Genomic DNA, 19676 nt, shown 5'->3' with positions numbered 1-19676 from the left:
ATTGTGTCCCAAAAGTCACCTTTAAAAAGCCTATTAGACTCTGGAAACTTCAGGTGTGAGGGGACCTGAGGAGAAAGCTGGGGAGCCCTAGGCCTGCCCACCCCCAGGTCCATTTATATATAGAGTACCCCAACTTAGTTGACCAGCTGCCCTAACCAGCACCTCGGGGGCACACAGCGCCCCGCCCCCAAAGCAGCGGGGTGGAGTCTGGCCTGAGGCAGCCACCCCCGGATTGTTTGGCCAGTCAATAAAGGCAGGTTTCAGTGGGTTGGCTTGATCGTGGAAGAGGTGTGGGCAGCCCAGGGAGGGGGAACCAGACACCAAAGGCAAATTCCTTTATTTCATAATTTTATCTGGCGTCCGCGTTCTCCTCCACTTGCATTGCCGAGGCTTTGAAAGAGGTGGTTGGGAAAGCAGAGCGATAACGATCTCTCCGCCCCGGGGCAGCGCTAATGGCGCTCGTCTGGGGACAGTTCCGAGGAGCGGAGTAGCGGAGCTGACCCTGGGCCCCGGGACGAGGTTCTCCTCGGCCTCTGCCTTGACTGGGACACGAGACGGCGACCAGTTCCTCCTTTCCCGCGCCCGGCTTCCCCTGGGACCCAGGGAGCGACACAGGAGCTTCGAGCGGCCTGGCGCTCGCCCTTGGCCGACCTGGGCGCCCAGCGGGGAGGGCGGATGTGGCTCCCTCCCCGAGGTGACACCTTGCAAGGCGGACACTGAGCGGTCCCCTCTGATTGCTTTTTTCACCCGGTGTCCGGGGACTTCCCAAGCAGCCAGATGGGCCGGGCAGGCCGGGTGGGTCCCCTCCTCCCACCATCGCCACCGCCACCTATTCCGAGGGTGACTGTGCTGCTGACGTCAGGCGACTTTTGGCTCATTCCCTGGCACGGGGACTTTATTTTCATAACAGCACGCAGTGCCGTGGAACTGGAATAGGCGTGTCTCTCCCCCTGACCCTCCCCCGCCCCTTGTCCCTCTGCTCACCGCCTCGCTCCCAGGCTCCCTCCCTCCGGCGACAGCAGCCTTTATAACTGCTCGGCGCCGCGAGGGCGGGATCGCCGCCCGCGGGCTCCCGCAGCACCGAGGGGCTCCCGCGCTGCCTGCGTCGCGTGGGACGCAGCGCCAAGTTCACGCGCCAGAGCCAAGGCACCAGGGTAAGTGAGGCGCGCGGCGCCCCGAGCGCGCCCGGCTTCCGCACTGAAGTCCTCGTGGGGGCCAGCGGGCCCCCGAGGGGCGGGGGGATAAAGAGAGAAATCCTGGTGTGGACTACAGCTGGCTCTGAGAAAAAACAGTCCCAAGAAAAGAATTCCTTTAGGTTATCTCAACTCAAACTTACCCCGCTCTGGGCTTCCCGAGCTAAGATAGAGGCAGAGAGCAGAAGGACAATCAGGATAGTTTCCGCTCAAACGCACCGAACAAACTCAGAGTAGGTGGAATCCTGGCCAGGCAGGTGAGTTGAGGGGTCAGCGGAGGGGAAGAGAAAAGAAAGATCTAGAGGAATGGCAGGGACTGAGGTGGGGTGCGGGAGGTGGAGGGCTTGGCAGGAGGAGGGAGGTGGCGACCACTGCTACTTCACTGAGGTACTGCAAAGTGTCCACTTATTTTGTTCTTCCATGACAAGCCTGCCCTTCTGAATTTTGTGAAGTAGATTCTAGAATCCACCTCTTCTCTTGATGTGAGTGTGGGCCCTCAGCTCCACAGCATGTCATCCTCTCATGTCCCTTGAGTTGCTCTGGACTCCAGGGTTGAATGTCCAATAACAGATAGGCGACAACTAGATAGGACCCAGGGAATGGCCCCAAACTGTCCAAGATGGTCCCTTAAACATCCATGGAGGAGGGAAGGGGAAGACAGCTCAGAATCAAGGCATTTGAAGGACTTTCCATGCCCAACTTCTTTCCAGGCTGATTTTTGCCTCAGAGGGTGTAAATGCCACACCTGTTGAAGGGTTTGGCTGAATCAGCCTCAGCTATGGGCTCATTCCAGAAAAGGAATACTTGAGCCGCTTCAGATACAATGGGCTTGGGCCCCCCAGGGTGGGGGATGGGGGTCAGAACTCCGCTCCCTAGGTCTGTGTGCTAGGAACGGGAAGAGGGAAGGAATGCAGAGTGGAGGGCGGGGGAGGGTCAGCAGAGGTATCTCCAGGAGATAGGCACCGCCTGGGGTGTGGAGAGGTGGGTGCTCCCAGGGCTGATGGGAATGAGCGGAACTCAGAAGGGCTAACATTCCTGGGGAGTGCTCTCAGCCTTGAGTCAGGAAGCCCAAGTTCTCATCCCAGCTCTGCAGGTCCTGTAGCTGTGAGTGGGCCAGAGCTAGACCTTGAGTCCCTCCTAGTGGGTCTTGGAAAGGCCCCCAGCTCCCTCCCAGGGCTGAGATTCTAGCCTCTCTCCATCTGCTTGGGTCTCTTTGGGAGTCCTCTTTGGAATCTGCATCTTTGTATTCCACTCCTCTTTGGGAATTGATGATGACAGGGTGTAAAGAAGAGTTTTGACTGATTTTATTCTCCTTCTGGGGGTTTGTCTTCACGTCCACTGCTATTTAAAAATCCACAGACTGAGCTGAGAAAATGGGCAGGAAATTATGTATTGGCTTTAAAAACAATGAACTGAATAGTATTGTTGCTTGAGGAGTCTAGAATTTTCTTAGTAGTTTGGTGTGTTTGTTTTGACTTACATTCTTACTTTGATTGCCTTGTGGTCAGAATATATAGTCTGCACATTTTTTATTTTAGATTTTGAGTTTTTTGTGTGTGGTCTAAAATATGATTTTTGTAAATGTTCCATGATCACATCAATGGAAGAAGTCATATAGAAAGGATTGGTAAGCTAGATTCCTGGCCAGAAACATCTCACAGCCTATTTTTATAAATAAAGTTTTATTGGAACTCAGGCTCATTGTCCATGTATTGTCTATGGCTGCTTTCAGATATAAACAAATGGCCTACACAGCCTAAACTATTTATTATCTGGCCCTTTACAGAAAATGTTTGCTGATCACTGATATAGAGGATCTGAATTACATAATTAATAATAGAGATCTAATAAAATATGAAATAGAGCATATTTTGATTAAAGTATTCATAGAACACTTATAAAAATTTACCGTATTACCATTTATTTTTCCTATTTCATCTGTTGAGGACTGATAAAGAAGTATTAAAGTCTGCTGTAACCATAATATTTCTTTTGATTTTTCCTTGTATTTCTAGTAGTTTTTATTTTGTGTATTTTGGTGCTATGTTGTTCAGTGCATAGAAGTTTATGATGGTCATGTCTTCAATGTAGGGTATTCTTTTTTTTTCTTAATTATTATTTTAAAAAAGAGCTTTTTGGTCACTATAATAGCTTTTTGCCTTGACTAAACTTTGTGTGATTTTAATACTTCAACTCTTACTTAAGTTTCTTCCCTTGAGCAAGTATTTACATTTGTACCTGAAACCTAATCCTTGCTAAATAAACATCATCTGTTAGTATGGCTTTTTTTTTTTTTTTCATTTATTTTCATCTTTTCCTTTCAACTTTTTGACTCTTGTTGTTTTAGGTGAGGTTCTAATAGGTATAGTATGGTTCAAATTTAGTCTTTTCATAATAAAAAATTTCCATTACATTTATTTTAAGAATAGTTGCTTGCTGTTGTCATCTAATTTTTGGCCATGCAGTCTCCTTTCTCCATCTTCTCCCACATTAGATAGTCTATGTTGTATTTTTAGGTACCCTTGAGCATAGGGTAGTACAATTCTTAGGGTTTGGAAATACAGGCTCGTAAGGAGAAATGACAAGTTTAGCCTGGGAACATCAATATGGTACCTTTATATGTTGAAATAAAATACTTAAAAGGTGCCTTTGAGACTTTGAGATGGTGCACCAGGAGAGGACTTCACTTTATCCACCTATTTTCTGGAAATTTCATTTCTTAAAATTCCGGGCCTAAGAGATTTGGAAGTTTTGTTCAAACTCTTTAAGTTAAAAAAAGAAAAGTGATTTCCAGTATTTTATTTTTCTATTTCAGTAATTTATTTTATATTAATTTAAAGTTCACTTTCTTTGTTTGTTTAGAATAGAGGAAGATGCTAGTATCCCTCAAAGCAGAGCTACCCACAAGTGGGATGAAGAGTGTGGTTATGTCTGTTCAGATCTGCCCGTGGTGGGAGAACCATTTATTTTCTCCCAGTTACTACATAGAAACTCAACTCAGTGATATTATTCAGATGTTATTCATAAGCAGTTGCCTGGATGTATCACGTTTAGGTCATCAGAATTCAGATGGCTTATCCAGAAGAGGGGATCCTGGAGATTCCCCTGGAGACACTTTCCATCTATAACTAATCCCTCACTTAGGGCAGAGGCTTCTGTGCGACCCCACCCTCGTCTTTAACTTGGCCTGTATAAAAATACGAGGATTAGCATCAGCTCATATTCATCTCCAAAAATTCTTCCTCCCCATTACTCACACTTGCTAATAAATACATTGTTTTGAGTTATATTCAGTAGTCAGTCTTCATCCAAAATGTTTGCTCAGCAACCTCTGTGCAGAGCACATCGTGAAAAAGACACCAACAAATGGAAGATTGGCTCTATTTCCTCGAAAACTTGTTATCTGATAGGCACTGATGTTATCAGTCAGCACTGGTGTCAATCTAGAACATGTAACATACATATGGAATAACTTGAGCGTGGATAAATAATTGTAAAAGCTATGAGGAGAACTACAAATTTAGAATGAGATGGGACTAATAATTTAAAAAACCCTCAAGAGAGAGGTAAGTTTTGGACCAAGGTTTTGAAGAAATATGATAAATGGGTTGTGGCTAGGGGCAGGAGGGTCTTCCTGGCAAAGAGAATAATGCGTGAGCAGGAGTGACGTGGTGAGAGATGGTCTTAGGCTCCAGTATCCTTCCAGATAGAAAATACTCTCGGCAGATTTGTTTGCCTTGCATAGATGTGGGGAGGGGAGTTAGGAAGGCAGGAAGAAGTGGGTGGGTGGGAGGACCATTTGGAGAAAAGCCTGGAAACTCAAACTGAGGTCGCATCTGTTTTGATAGACAGAAAGGAGCTGATACGCTTTTTAACTCAAAGATCCCTTCCCAGGGCTTCTCTTTTTGCTCTCCTTATAGCATTTAACTCTATTGAGCACTCTTTTTTTTGGAGGTGGGGTGGAATTTGCTCCTTGGCGTCTGGGAAACCAGCCAAGCTTATTTCTGGTTTTGTTTTTATTTTATTTTATTTTATTTTATTTTATTTTATTTTATTTATTTACTTGTTTTAGGGGGGAGTGATTAGGTTTATTTATTTATTTTTAATGGAGGTCCTGGGGATTGAACCCAGGACCTCATGCAGGCCAAGCACATACCCTACCACTGAGCTATGCCCTTCCCCCACCCCGGGCTTATTTCTTGGACTAAGCCCAGCAATTTCTTTTTAACATCCTTTTCTGACTCCTGCTGGGATGAGACGGTGTTCCCAGGGTTCTGTCCTTGGCCCTCTTGCTCCTGTGTGAGCTGCCCGTGTGATCTGGTCTCCTCCAAAGCCTTGGGGTCCCTGCTATGGGCCCATGACCCCCAGCCTGTGCTCACAGCCCAGACCCCTCCTGAGCCTGAGGCTCAGCACATCCACGTCCACGTGCAGAGGAGTCAGCACAAGCTGGTGTCATGGAACCTGGCTTTTAAGAGCCATGTGGTCTTGGTAAGTTATTTAATGTCTGTGCCTCTGTTTCCTCCACTGTGAAAAGGGGGCATAACCAGAGGGCTTTTGTGAGGATTAAATGATACTGTGTGTGGTCCAGAGTAAACTCCCAGGAGACTTAGCGCTTGTCAATCCTGGGTTCCTCTGTGAGCATGGCCTATATTCATCTTAGATTCAGCGAAGCCAAGCTGGGCATCTCTCACAAGCCTGTATTTCTAAACCCCATTTGCTGCTACCTGCCTAAGAATCTCCCACCTCTCCCTGCCTATCTTTCTAGCCTTATCTGCCTGGTCTCCCTTCTGAAGCCTTTTTAAAAAACCCCATTAGGTAAAGTGGGCCACTGTTCTCCGCATGCCCTCAGCATCTCCTGCACACTCTGTAACCTTACTTGCGTGTCACTGTGACTCTGCTGGTCCTCCCAGGGGCAGAAGCCACACTTTTGGTCTGCGAGGTTTGTACACTTAATATAGTACCTGGCACAAAGTAGGCAAATGTTTGTTGATTGACAGGAAGATTGCACGCATGCAGGATTGCTTGCTTCGGAGATTTCTCAGAGATAGTTTAAATAGAGAGAGGCTGGGGTCGGAGAAAAGCTTCAGCGCGTGTTAGAGTGATTTAGAGATGAAACAAACGATTAAATTCTAACTAGGACTACTCTTAAAGGGGTATGCTTTCTAACTATGTTATATTGGCTGTGTAACTTCATCTCTCCGAGAGTCAGCCTTCTCACCTACAAAATGGGTTGTAGGAACATTAAATGAGGTAATAGATGTCAAAACAAGTAAACGAGAGAATACATATAAAAACATAAACATGCAGCATCAAGCCTGGCTCACAAGAGGGCTCTGTACGTGGTAACAGTCGCTATTAGTTTTAGTTACACTTATATTGTGACTATTGTTATTACTACTGATTGAATGTGGCAATTCCAGAGTAGAGAGAAAATTAAAATGCTACTCACAGATTTGCCTGGCTGGGCTGGTGGGAAGGCTTAGCTTCAACTAGCACTTGAGTTACTAAATATCATTCCCTGGCAGTCGTGCTGAGAGGTCAGTAAAGCCCTCTGCTTTTCAGACGACAGGAGATAAATCTCTTAAGGAGGAAGGTAAGGTTAGCATTGGGCCAGGTCCAGGGTGGCAGGTAATTCACGCTCAGATCACCTAGGGAGGGAGGGCTGCACACAGCCAGCTGGGCAACCTTCTAGGTCTGGGCATAGGTAACGCGACACCTTCCCCACCTCTCTGGGAAAAGAGGGGTCTCCGAGGCTGGAAAGGAGAAGCTGGGAGACCCTTCCAAGCTGGCGTGTGTCCTTGCGCATCAGTCAATGCCTGTGTCGGGTCAAGGTCACTCTAGGGCCAGTCCTGCTCCCGGACCCCTGCGGCTCTGTCCTGCGGATGAGTGTCCCTTTCAGACCCTTTCACCTCACTTCCAGCCCTGGTTTGGGGTTTGGTGAGGAGTCTGTGGGACATATTCTTTTAATGACAGGAGATGGGGTGAGAAGGAGGATGAAGGGGAGGGAGAAAGAGATTTGGAAATTGTCTACAAGGAGCTCCCCAGTGGGATGAACCTTGGAGCTGGAAATGGGCTCGGACTGCCTGGCTCAGCACCCGGCCCCCTTTTACGGAGGAGAGGATGGAGGCTCCAGGAGATGGTGCTGCACACAGAGGCTGCTGAAACCCCTCTTTCCTAAAGACGTGGAGTCAGAGAGGGCTTGGAATTGAGCCCAGTGACTCCCTCCCTCCCTCCCTGCCTCCCTCTCCTCTACCTCTTACTCCCACTTCTGGTTCTTCTTTTTCCTTCCCTCTCCCTTTCCTCCCTGTTTCGTTGTTTTAACCTTTTGGTCAGGCCCTGACTCATCCGAAAAGGGTTTAAGACATTGCCAAGGGATTTTGGGGTCTCTGTTGTGGGTGTGAGTGGATTACTGTACAGGGTGTGTGGGTCAGCAGCTGTAATAAGTGAAGGAGTTCTCACCCTTATGACTCAAAGTCCATTCTCAGGTCCCAAGCCAGAGGCTACACACACTGAAACCCCATCATCTCCCTCCAGAGCACAGGGTTTAGTCATCCGGGAATTGGGTGGGAGCAAATGACTGGGTTGCAGTCGCCCAGCTTACTGGGAACACCTCAGGATCCATGCTCTGCCAGGAGACACCTGGAGTTCCTCAGATAGGAGGCCAGACGTGGCCAGAGCTCCTACCTCAGACCCACATGAAGAGGACAGGAGCAACGGGGTTGGAACTGAGGATGCAGACAGGGATCGTGAGGAAGCCTGGTACCACTCACCTCACCTGTCTTGGGAGCAGCCCCTATTCTACCGGACTAGAGTCCACTTCTGTCCGCAGGCTCACTCTTGCATCCTGGCAAGGCGCTCACCGGCCTCAGGCGCTGAGCTAGAGGCTGGGGAGAGACATTTAACAGCTCAGTGTCCACCTTCACTGAGCCTTTGAATCTAGCGGGGAACAGATTCACCAACAGGCACTGCAGGGCTGCGTGATCAGTGCTATGGCAGGAAGCGTGGAGGCTCTCAGGGAGTTCGTGGGATGCGTCTCTCACTAGACTAGGGCAGCCCGGGAAGCATCCTGGAAGAAGGGACCTCTAAGGGGATGGATCCTGGGGGTCGTGGGGGAGAAAGTCCATGCAGATGGGACAGCATGTTTGAAGTGAGATGGTGGGGCTTGTCTGGAGGATACTAAGAAGCACGTATACTGGACCAGGAGGAGGGCGTGGGGAGGCATGATGCTGGAGAGGCGGGCAGGGGCTGGGGGTGCAGAGCCTTACACCTTGTGCAGGTGATGGCTCTTTCTCTGGCTGCAAATAGAATGACTCGAAGAGGGCAAACCTGGGGATGGAGCGCTGGAGCTTCTGAACTGGTCCAGGCAGAGATGATGATGGGCTGACTTAGGGCTGGGAGAAGTGGACGTCCTCAGGAGACACTGCACGTGTGGAGTTGATAGGACCTGGGTGATGGGCCACTTTCCATAGATCTTAGCTCTTAAGTTGGCTTTTATGCCACTGCCTTGGGTTCACAAACGGGGAGACCCTGGGATGCCTCCTGCCCCACTTCCTCATCTTCTCCACACACCCTCCTTTCCTGCCCCGTCTACGGCAGAAGGGCACACACAGCCAGTCTGTAAATACAGTCATTTCTTTACCAGGTAGGAATCTGAGGGTATGCGTAACTCTGAAGAGTGGGAGCAGCTCACAGGGCAGGCTGTGCTTCTCAGCGGATTTAACCCAAGCTCAACACCTAAAGCAGCCCAAGTGCCTGTGTATTCACCCCCATTTCTAATTGGCAGGTCCCCCCCAGCTTTAAAGGGGTTGTACTGTGTTGTGTTAAGACCTATGATAGAGTTAGAATCTGGGTTTGAATCCTGGCCCTTCCTCTTACTAGCAGTGTGACCCTGGGGCGTCCGCTACCTTGCTGTGATTATAGGACAGGGAGAGTGATAAACTGAGCTGCAGGTTGAGGTGGTCGTGAGGGTTAGACAAGCAAGTGCGCACAACCAGGCCTGATGCTGGTGAGAGTGAGTTATGAGACGTTCCTGCCCCTTCAGAGCAAGTCTGAGCGTCCACTGTTGCTTTCCTCCCTGCTGACTCTTTGTAGGGGCAAGTTCCTTCTGGGCTGGACCCCAGGTCTCTCCACCCTTGACTCTGGCTACGAATGACGTCCACATGACCGCTGGCCTCGTGCCATTTTCTCCTGCTCCAGCCCTTCCGTTCTTCTCTGAGGCTGTCGCTCTAGTTCCTGGCAGTTTGTATTCCCAAATGTTGATTTCTTCCCTTTTCGTCTTCCAACTCTGCTTTCTAGAAGTTCTCAGCTGCTCAGGACCTGGCCACCTTCCTGGCGGCCCATCTGGGCCACCCCCTGGGTGACCTCGCAGCTTCTCAGGGCAGACCTGCTTGTTAGGGAGTTGGGTGAGTTATCTTTTCATCTGACAAAATGCAAAGGTTTTGGACCTTGCAGGCCCGTTGCGCAGTCCCTGTCGTGCTGGGGAAAGGGTGGGGGAAGGCTAAGAGAGGTGAATTTAAAAGGATTATTCCAAAAAATTAGTCACTCAGGGAAAAAAATATTTACTAAGCAGTTTTAAAAAAAGATGTTAGTGAGAGATTTGAGGAAGAGGAACCCTAACTGGATATTTGCTATTAAAGGGTTATTGTTAATTTTTAAAGTGGGATTAAGTTAAAAGAAAATTTTATCTTTTAGTATTTATGCATAGAATGATATGATGTCTGGAATTTGCTTACAAAATATCTAGTCGTGGGAGGGTATATAGCTCAGTGGTAGAGCACGTGCTTGGCATGCACAAGGTCCTGGGTTCAATCCCCAGCACCTCTGTAAAAAAAAAAAAAAAAAAAAAAAAAAAAAAGTCCAGTGAATAGGGTGGGGACATAGATGAAGCAAAAGTGGCCACGTCATTTTTGAAACCAAATGATGAGTACGTGGGCCCCTACTATTCTCGTCTCTTTATTTTTCAGTATACTTGAAAATTTCTGTAATAAAAACTTGAGCATTAGAAAAAAGTGTTTTAAAGATACTTCAGGGGCTGCTTCTCCATCTCCCCGGCATGGTTAGGGGCAAGAGGTGGAAGTGAAATTGGGGGAAATGGGCTTTCTCTCCTCTCCATCCTCACTGCCTGTTGCTTGCGTTTTTACCTGAAAAACTGGGTTCGCCTCTTGGTGGATATTGAGCCAAAAGGCGCAACCAGGCCAAAGAGTGGGAGAAAGATTTATTTCGCGCAGCAAGAAAGGGGAACACCAGGCATTTTTCCCAAGTGTTATCTCCCCAAAGGACAAAATGAGAAGTTTTCTTTTTTGTTCCTTTCAATTTTTTCCTTTTATTTTGTTGTTGTTGTTGTTGTTGTTTATTTTTACAGATTTATTTATTCATTTATTTAAACAGAGGTGCTGGGGATTGGACCCAGGGCCTCATGCATGCTAAGCATCTGCTCTACCACTGGGCTATACCTTCCCCCCAAAACTGGGGCCTTTTAAGCGAAGGTACATGCATATTCATGAAGGGGCTTGGGTGGTTGACAGAGTCCAGGCTTTAGTCAATTGAGGTCATGAGCTTTGGGAAAGGTCATCTTCCTCCCTTAGGGTCCAGTTGAACCGGTGGTTGAGTGCTTCAGGCTAACCCATCCCACTGAAGCAGACCTGGGAATCTTTATAACTGATGTATTATCTTTGTGATTGTTACTTCTCTTGTCTGATAACAGACAAGACTGTTCCTGCATTCTTTTGTTCCCTTAAGAACATTAATTACTGATACCTGTTCAAGGACAAGTAAGGTTTAGGCCCTGGGGGGGAGGAGGGATAAATTAGGAGTTTGGGATTAGCAGATACAAACTACCATGTATGAGGAGAATTGATAAACAACAGGGTCCTACTGTACAGCACTGAGAACTGTGTTCAATAGCTTGTGAGAACCTATAATGAAAAAGAATATATATATGTATAGCTGGATCACTATGCTGTACACCAGAAACTAACACAGCATTGTAAATCAACTACACTTCAATAAAAGCACTCACACACAGACAACAAAAAAGCAAAATGGCTCAGGCCAAAAATGGCTTCTCTTATGTCAAGAAAGCCACGCCTGCTTCTCTTTCTCTGGAGACCCCTACCTTATCTGCCCACAGTGTGAGACCCTGGTCAGCGGGCGCCAGGAGCCCCCAGGACACAAGCCCTGGCTGCACTGCTGCACGGAAGTGAGGGGCCCAGAGGTCCCAGTTGGGGGCAGGAGGTCTCTGCCTTACTGTCCCTCTGGGCAGCGCGAGAACCATCCTTTAGGTGAAAACCTCCTCAGTCTCTCAAGATTTAGAGTCATCAGGTTCCTTTATGATAATCAGGGAATTTACAACAACTACTTGTCACAAACAGCACTGACTTGAGGGGTGGGGAAGGCGCAGGAAGGGGCAGGGACGGTGAGAGAAATACCTTTCCAGCAGGACACCGCCCTTGTGGTTAATCTGAGAGGGCGTGAGGTAGGGAGTGAAGAGAGCCCAGGAGCCTGTTCCTTTCCCTGACCGGGCTCTAACCTTTCTGCATCTTCCGCATCACTAGGGGCCCCCCCTCCCTGTCCCACACTACTGAGGGCAAGGCCATCAGACTTTGTGTCCCTGGATTTCAGGCGTTGCCTGTACTTGAGTCGCATCTGCCTCTCTTTTTGCTCCTGTGTCTCGTCCTGCCCTGCGGAGATGGGACTTAAGCATTCTTTTCACTGTGCTCTGCATGCGGTAAGGATGCCCAGGGTGTCACTTGCATGGGCTGGAGTGCAGGTGTCAGTCCCTTGGGTGAGGAAAGGCCACGGGAAGGCTGTGGCAGTGGTGGCAGAGGAGGTCCGTCTGTCTGTCTCTTCTACCACAGCAGGGAACAAGTCTGACGTCTGTTTCCCCCTTTACCGCTGAGCATCTAGAATAGTGATTGACACGCAGAAGTGCTCAGTAAATATTGGTTGAATGAATGACTCTGTGATACAGAGTCAAGCTTGGAGAGGCAAATCTCATTATGTTAGGAAGATAGATTTAAGCTATCAGTGATTTAAGTTAAACTTGTATGATTTAAGTTATTTTATCTGAATACACCACACATATAATATTCTAACATCTACCAAAAATTCCTGTATGTATATGTATGTGTTATAATGCATGTGTGTGTGTGTATATATACATATATATGTATATATGTATGTATATGTATATAATTTTTTCCTGATTGCTATTGAATAAAACTGTTGGGATGTGACAATCTCATTGAACTGAAATGATGATTTTGCATCTTTAAGGGAAGCAGGTGTTTAAATTCTGTCCATGTGGAGGAGGACGCTCATTTGCCCTGGACAGTCAGCCGGCGATGATTTATTCTGTGTCCCCCCGTGCTGTGCTTGCCTTGTGGTTTGATCTTGTAGCTGTTTTTTCTGCTATAAGGGAAGAGGCAAGACTCTGGATATTTTGTGCTTTTTCCTGCTCCTCAGTCCCAGCTGCTCTTCTTGCTGACTTCTTTCTGCACATTCCCTCCCAGTTTGGCACTAGAAGCAGCTGAAAGCTTTCACTGATGCTTCTCTATGGAGGGGATCTCAGTGAGACTTCCCATCTTCTAACCCCCACCCCACCGTATTGTTGTCAATTCAGAACTTTTCCCTGTTGAGTGAGCAAGCCTATCAGGAAAAGAAAAACTAAAGCAAAAAATAAAAAAATAAAAAGTCCATGCACAAATAGCTCACAATAAAACAAAAAGAATCATGTCATAGAAACTTATAAACAGTAAAAAAAAAAATTCAGAAAAAAAATTATGGTTTTGTTGAGAAGCTGTTAAAACCACAGCCATCCTGAATTTCGACATCTTATCTGACGTTGACTTTGGAATTTGAGAACCATCTCTTTTGAGGAAATGTTCAAAGTCCTTTCTCTTCCTGTTTCTCAACTTACCTTCCCACGTGTGCCCTGCATCTCTAGGAATTCGGTTTCATGGGGTTTGGGAAATCAGCTGGGTCTAAAATTGACATGGAGGTTGCGGAAAGAAGGCAGCAGACCTGGGAGCTTAAGGACAGCTAGATAGGGAGTTCTTTCTTTCTTCCTTCCTTCCTTCCTTCTTTTCTTTCTTGGAAGGTAATTAGGTTTATTTATTTATTTTTAGAGGTTGTACTGAGGATTGAACCCAGGACCTTGTGTATGCTAAGCATGCACTTTACCACTTGAGCTATACCCTCCCTCCTCCTTTTTTTATCTTTTGTTTTTTGTGTGTGTGGGGGGGTAGGTAATTAGGTTTCTTTATGTATTTTTTAAATTAATTTTTAACTTAATTTAATTTTTTAGTGGAGGTACTGGGGATTGAACCCAGGACCTTCTGCATGATAAGCACACGCTCTGTTGCTGAACTACATCCTCTCTCTAGGCAGCTAATTAAGAGCTCGCCAAGCCAGGGAAGACTCCATCCACTTGCTTTTGGGTTAGTAGAGCCATTCTTATAAACCTTAATCAAGGAGGGGAAACCTTCTAATATGTGACAACAGAGTTGAAGAAGAGGACCCAGTGGCTGAGAAGGGAAGGCTGGCTTCTGCAGAGAAATCTACAGATCAGATAACTTCTCTCGTCCACAAGAATGAGAAGCTTACAAATAATGTCTGAGACAGGGCCAAATGTGGGAAAGAACTTGGGACGATAAATGATGATTTAAGGGCTAATGTCAAGGTTAGATATGACCACTGTCACCAATTCCTAAGAAGACACCAGCCCCAAATACCAGGAACCCTAGCAAGTTGTTTGTGAGCTAGTTTTTGAGATGAGACTCTGAAACACCTCATCAGAGCCCTAGGCTCTCCAGCTTCAGGGTAAATGTTAATGTAGTTCAGTGTGGGGAGGGAGGTCTGGAGGTCTGAGATGCGCCTTTCCTTCATCAGCCTTTAGCATTTGCCATGAGAGTTGGAGGAAAAGTTCATATCTTGATCTCATGTTGTAAGTTCAGGGGCAAAACCCTGGCTAAATATACAGAGTTGGTTCTGAATCGTTCTTGGTCCTCTGTGCCTGCGTTGGGAGACTCACCTGCACCCCCAACCTTGCTTTCTTGCAGGACCAGAATGGCCACAACCCCTGATGGTTGCCGTTCGAGCCTGGAGTCCAGGTACCACAGGCTCTGTGATAAAAATGCAGCCTGGGGCATCGTCCTGGAGGCGCTGGCCGGGGTCGGGGCTGTGACCTCGGTGGCCTTCGTGATCACCCTCCTGGTCCTCATCTGCAAGGTGCAGGACCCCAGCAGGCGCAAGGTGCTCCCCACCCAGCTCCTCTTCCTCCTGGGCGTGCTGGGCATCTTTGGCCTCACCTTCGCCTTCATCATCCGACTCGACGGCGGCACTGGGCCCACGCGCTTCTTCCTCTTCGGTGTCTTCTTTTCCCTCTGCTTCTCCTGCCTCCTGGTTCATGCCTTCAGCCTGACGCAGCTGGTCCGGGGGAGGAAGCCCCTCTCCCTGCTGGTGATGCTGGGCCTGGCCGTGGGCTTCAGCCTGGTGCAGGACGTCATTGCTGTCGAGTATGTGGTCCTCACCATGAACAGGACCAACGTCAACATCTTCGCTGAGCTCCCCGCTCCGCGGCGCAACGAGGACTTTGTCATGCTGCTCATCTACGTCCTCTTCCTGATGGCGCTGACCTTCCTCACAGCCTCTTTCATCTTCAGTGGCTCCTTCAGTGGCTGGAAGAGGCACGGGGCCCACATCTACCTCACCACGCTGCTCTCCATGGCCATCTGGGTGGCGTGGATCACCCTGCTCTTGGTCCCTACCCCTGGCCCCCAGTGGGATGACACCATCCTCAGTTCAGCCTTGGTTGCCAATGGCTGGGTTTTCCTGTTGGCTTATATTTTACCTGAGTTCCGGCTGCTCACAAAGCAACGGGACCCCATGGACTATCCTATGGAGGATGCTTTGTGTCAACCTCAGTTCATGAAGAAGAGCTACGGTGTGGAGAACAGAGCTTACTCTCAAGAGGCAATCACTCAAGGTACAGAGCCTGGCTGGGTGGAGAATCCCCTGTGGAAAGATGGGGGAGAATCCTAGGATTATTATAACTGTAAGGAGCACACACGATTATCCAGGGCGCACTCCTCATAGAACAGATAACGTCCCCGAGGCTCGGGTCTTCTTACGATCATCCAGCTGGTCAGCGACAGGCAGGACTAGCAGCTGCCCTCGAGAATCTTTATCTAGTACCTTCTACATAAAACCATGCAGGTTTCTCTGATTCAAAATAAGGTGGAGCAAAGGGAAGGAAAAGGAATGGTTGGAGAAGTTCCTAGAGACAAGCGGGTGAGGTTGTATTCTCTGTAGAAGACTACCAGGCAGTCCTTCCAGGGGTGTGGATTCTTTGCAGATCTGAGTGCATAAAGCCCAGCTGTGCGGTGACCACGGAGCTCAGAGCAGGGAGAAGTCTGTTTTATCGTTAATCAGCGGGAATCTTCGTAAAGGTACTGAAGATTTGGATTTAGCCCGAAGAGCTACATTTTATTGCACGTCTCCGGCCCACGGGGCGGGGAGGGGCAATTTTGCTCTTGCCTGGAGTTGTGGGTCACTGGGCTAAACCGATAGCCAGAAGCTGCCTTTGCTGAAACATATCTGTTCATTGGTCTCTAGGGTTTACATCGGTCTCTGGGCCGAATCAGGGGAGGGGAATAGGTTTGGGACAGGAGTGAGGGACCTCCAAGGCCAGGCTCCTGGCTCCAGCTAGCAAGTCCCTCTGCTCTTGAAGCCCACTGCGCGAAACTTCCTGGTGTCTCTGCCACCGTGGTCCCTCTGCTGTGCACTTGGAAACCTGAAGGAGGGTGCTGGAGGGGATATTTCACCCCTACCTCTCCGGTCCACGGCTTCACTCCATCACCTCACGCCCAGACTCCCTAACTCGTCCTCCTTCCCTTAATCCTTCTATGGGCCACTGTCAGCTTACTCTCCCTAAAATACCAGCCACCACCCCTTCCTGCTCACATACCTCACTGGCTCCCCGGTATCTACTGCCTTTACCGAATCCTCTATTCCCGGTGTGTTTTCACAGCCAGAACCCCACCACCACCACTGCGGCCGTGTTCTCAGTCCAAACAAACCAAGTCCCCACATTTCCCTGCCAGTGTGTCTGGATTCAAGGAGTGTCCATCCTCTGCCTGACATGTCATTCCTCATTCTTGCCCTTGTCCAGAGTCAGATATTCCCCCGTCTCCCTCGCGCTCCGCCTGCATTTCTGTGGAACTTTGCGATGCTCTTTGATCAGAGTCTGTCTCACTGCGCACTCAAGTGTAGCTGCCGTGTACTCCAGGGGCAGCCTCTGGGCAGGAGTCATTCTGGCTCATCCTTGTGTTCTTCACAATATCTTACATTCAGACAATATTTTAGGTATTTATGGAGTAAATTGGACAGGTACATTTGGTGGGAAATTATAAATGGATTGCTTTAACTTGTATTCACGTTGGGTGTATGTGTTGACTTGTTTGTTCCTGAGTTTAAATCCCTCTGATTTCCCCCAAATACACAGAAAACATATTCTGTCCCTTCACAAAGAAAACAGTAACATTTCCCCCTCCTGTTGGGCAGTGAAGGAAGTGAGTACGTCCCCAGTTAGACCCACCCTAGGTGTACCTCTGGCCAGATCTATGTCTGAAAAGACTGGTTTCAAACGTGCTTTTGAGTGGTCCTAGGATGGGGAGGCCTCTGGAGAGGTTCTGGAAAGCATTTCCCTAGTGATGCTATGTGGATAGTTATTCAAGCTTTCGACCAGCGTGGCGCTTGCTCTGGGCCTGCTCCTGGGCCTGAGGACACAGTCTCTTCCTGCGTGAAACTGACCATCTACTCGGGAGACAGACGATGAAATGGATAATGGGTCACACTTTCATAAATGACTCCACTTGTCGGCGGGAGGTGAGCACAGGTCGGGCACGAAGGAGGGGAGCTCAAGCTCTTTTGCTCCTCTCTGTTTCAGGCACTGAAGAGACAGGCGATATGCTCTACGCCCCTTACTCCACCCACTTCCAGCTGCAGGTAAATGAGCTTCTCCTTTGTCGCCAGCAGTGTTAGCACCCCAGAAGCATTTGTCCTTTGGGAATAGATGCCGATGCCATCCCGATGGCCGCCAGAGGCCCCCTAGGAGTTCCGTGTCTGCTTTCCTGCAATCTGCCTCGTGGGGGTTAGTGCAGGAGACGGGAGTGCAGGGCAGGGGAGGGTTTAGGAGAAGGGGAAGAAAACAACTCTGCCCCGGTTGGAATGTGGTGGAAATGGCCAGGAATTGGAGCGGGTTTCACAGTCTGAATGCTTCCTTTTCAGAATCGAAACTCCCCAAAGGATTTCTCCATTCCGCGGGCCCAGACTCGAGCCAGCCCTTACAGTGACTACGAAGGAAGGAAAGATGTCAGTTAATGACACGTCCTGAAGGGAGGGACGAGTGCAGCAAGTCAGCAGAGCCCGCTGGGGGTTCACGGGATGCGGGCTGAGTCCCGAGCCTTCTCAGGAAGCTGTCCAGGGCCTCACAGGAGGCCCGGCCACCATTCTTCTGTTCTGGAGTGGAAGTGGGCTGCCTGTCTCCAGTTCTCAGCAGCACGTGGGTCTTTCCCTTCGCCCCACACTTAGGCTACGTCTCTCAAGGGGGAGTCTCAGGCCACTCGGGGTTATCCTACCGTCCCTGTCATGGTATGTGTGACCAAGGCTCTGGTCATCTGGCCACACACTGGCTCGTTCAGTCTCAGAAGCCAACTTGTCCAACTCAAGGCTGGTTCTGCGAGGATCGCTTGGCTCAGGGCAGAGCTGCGCATCTGAGCACACACAGCAGAAGCCTGTCTCTCAGCCCACCCTGCCCACATCTACACTGGAAGCCGACTTACTGGCCTCTCCCTTGCCTGGACAGGAGAGGCTAAAAGTCACCCTAAATTTGCTCATCTCTGTGGTGCAGCCTAACATAGGGTCCCCAGCGCCAATTCACAGGTCACCTCTCTCTTCCGGCACCGTCCCCAAACTTGTGTCAGCCCCCAGACCGCTCCCCCAGGATTCTCCCTCCAGACCCCACCAGCGCGGACACGCCCGGTGTCTCTGCCAGGTGGACACGTGCCCTGTCTTGCTCTAAGTTCCCGCCACTGATCCTTCTCCCATCCTCAGCCTCTGTAAATAGATTTACCCAGGTTCATCTCCTGCTTCCTGGAAGTGGGTATTGTCTACAAACCGGGGTGTGTTCCCTGTAAAATAAGTTATTCACCGTTCTTCACTGGAGGAGATGCAATAAAGGTGTGAAGGCAACTTTATTTTTACTGTGGCTGCGGCAGGACGAGGGGTGGGCACTGGATGCGTGGGGAGCCTCAGGCTCTTGTCTTCACGTGGGACCTGAAGTTCAAGGTTCAGTGCCACTGGGTGTGAACCTGACCTTTCTCCATGGGTTTCTCCTCCTCCTTATGTCGATGACATGTGTCTTCCCCAGTTTTTGAGGTGAGCGGTAAGGCTGAGGGGGAAGCCAGGAAGGGTCACAGACCTGAGGTTTTGCTCCAGGAAAACAGAGGCATGGCCACCTTGGAATGGGGCTTGGCAGCCCAGGTCAAGCAGGGAGGAGACCTCAAAGCCTGTTTCACGTTTCACCCGAGGTTTAATTGTAGGAGGGGACAAATCCAGATCCCTAATTTGACAGAATTGGTTCATGATCTCTCTTGGAAAAGACATGGTACCTAACAATTATCATTTGCTTAATCCCAGAAACAGCTCTGTGGGATGGGGCCATAGAAAATTGCTTTTTTGGTGAAGAAGAAAAAGAAGAAGAAGAAGAAGAAAAAACAAACATAGAGACTGAATGCCACTTACAAGGTGGTGAGGGAGTTACCACCTCAGGGCTGTTTCTCATCAAAAAGAAAACCCAGTGTGGGGAGGGGTGGGCTGAGGCTGGAGGTGAGTCCATGACACGCTGAATCAGGGACACTTACATTCCACGAAGGTTTGGTAGATTGTTTCCCACATGGCTTTGCACTAACATTAGCCTAGTTTTATACTGAAAAGGGGAATTACACATAATGATTCAGATCCTTCTAGACTATTCAAGTCTTTCCAAAGAGGCCATAACCCAATGAGGTTTGTTGTGAGGAGAAAACAATACACTTTCTTGTATATCATCCATCACAGGCAGCGCGGGTGCTTAAGAAATATGTTTTTCCTTCCCTCTTCTCTCTCCCTCTCGGTCTCCGGCCTGTCAACCAAACAAAAGGGGCTGAGTGAAAGCCACAGAATACTCTGGATTTGCTTTCTTATTAAGCAAAGAATGTGCCAGGTCTTGTAACCCCATGAAAACCATCCTCAAGTCAACTTCTTCAAAAACAAGAGCGGACTGGGAAGTGGCACCCCCATTGCTGGAAGCTGGTTTCTAAGAAGTAATTCGCTGTGTCCTAGAAGGGACTCTCCTGTGGTCTTTGTCTTGATTGTCCTTAATAAATGGTGCTATCCCTACCAAAAAAAAAAAAGGTTTTTACAAGTTGAGTAGCACTTCACTGA

General features: G+C 48.7%; 1 protein-coding gene across 1 annotated transcript; it reads left to right on the top strand.

Annotated features, from left to right (window-relative positions):
- The first annotated feature begins 293 nt into the window (after positions 1 to 293).
- On the top strand, positions 294 to 18443 carry GPRC5A (G protein-coupled receptor class C group 5 member A). Its single transcript, XM_006199878.4, has 4 exons — positions 294 to 1154; positions 14252 to 15177; positions 17140 to 17198; positions 17481 to 18443. Exons 2-4 carry the CDS (start codon positions 14259 to 14261, stop codon positions 17571 to 17573), a joined length of 1071 nt encoding a protein of 356 aa, XP_006199940.1. The 5' UTR covers positions 294 to 1154; positions 14252 to 14258; the 3' UTR covers positions 17574 to 18443.
- The last annotated feature ends 1233 nt before the right edge of the window (positions 18444 to 19676 follow it).

This window comes from Vicugna pacos, chromosome 34 (assembly GCF_048564905.1).
Source record: "Vicugna pacos chromosome 34, VicPac4, whole genome shotgun sequence".
NCBI classification, from domain to species: domain Eukaryota; kingdom Metazoa; phylum Chordata; class Mammalia; order Artiodactyla; family Camelidae; genus Vicugna; species Vicugna pacos.
The sequence above is the reverse complement of the archived record's forward strand: the minus strand, read 5'-3'. Positions and strand labels throughout refer to the sequence as shown.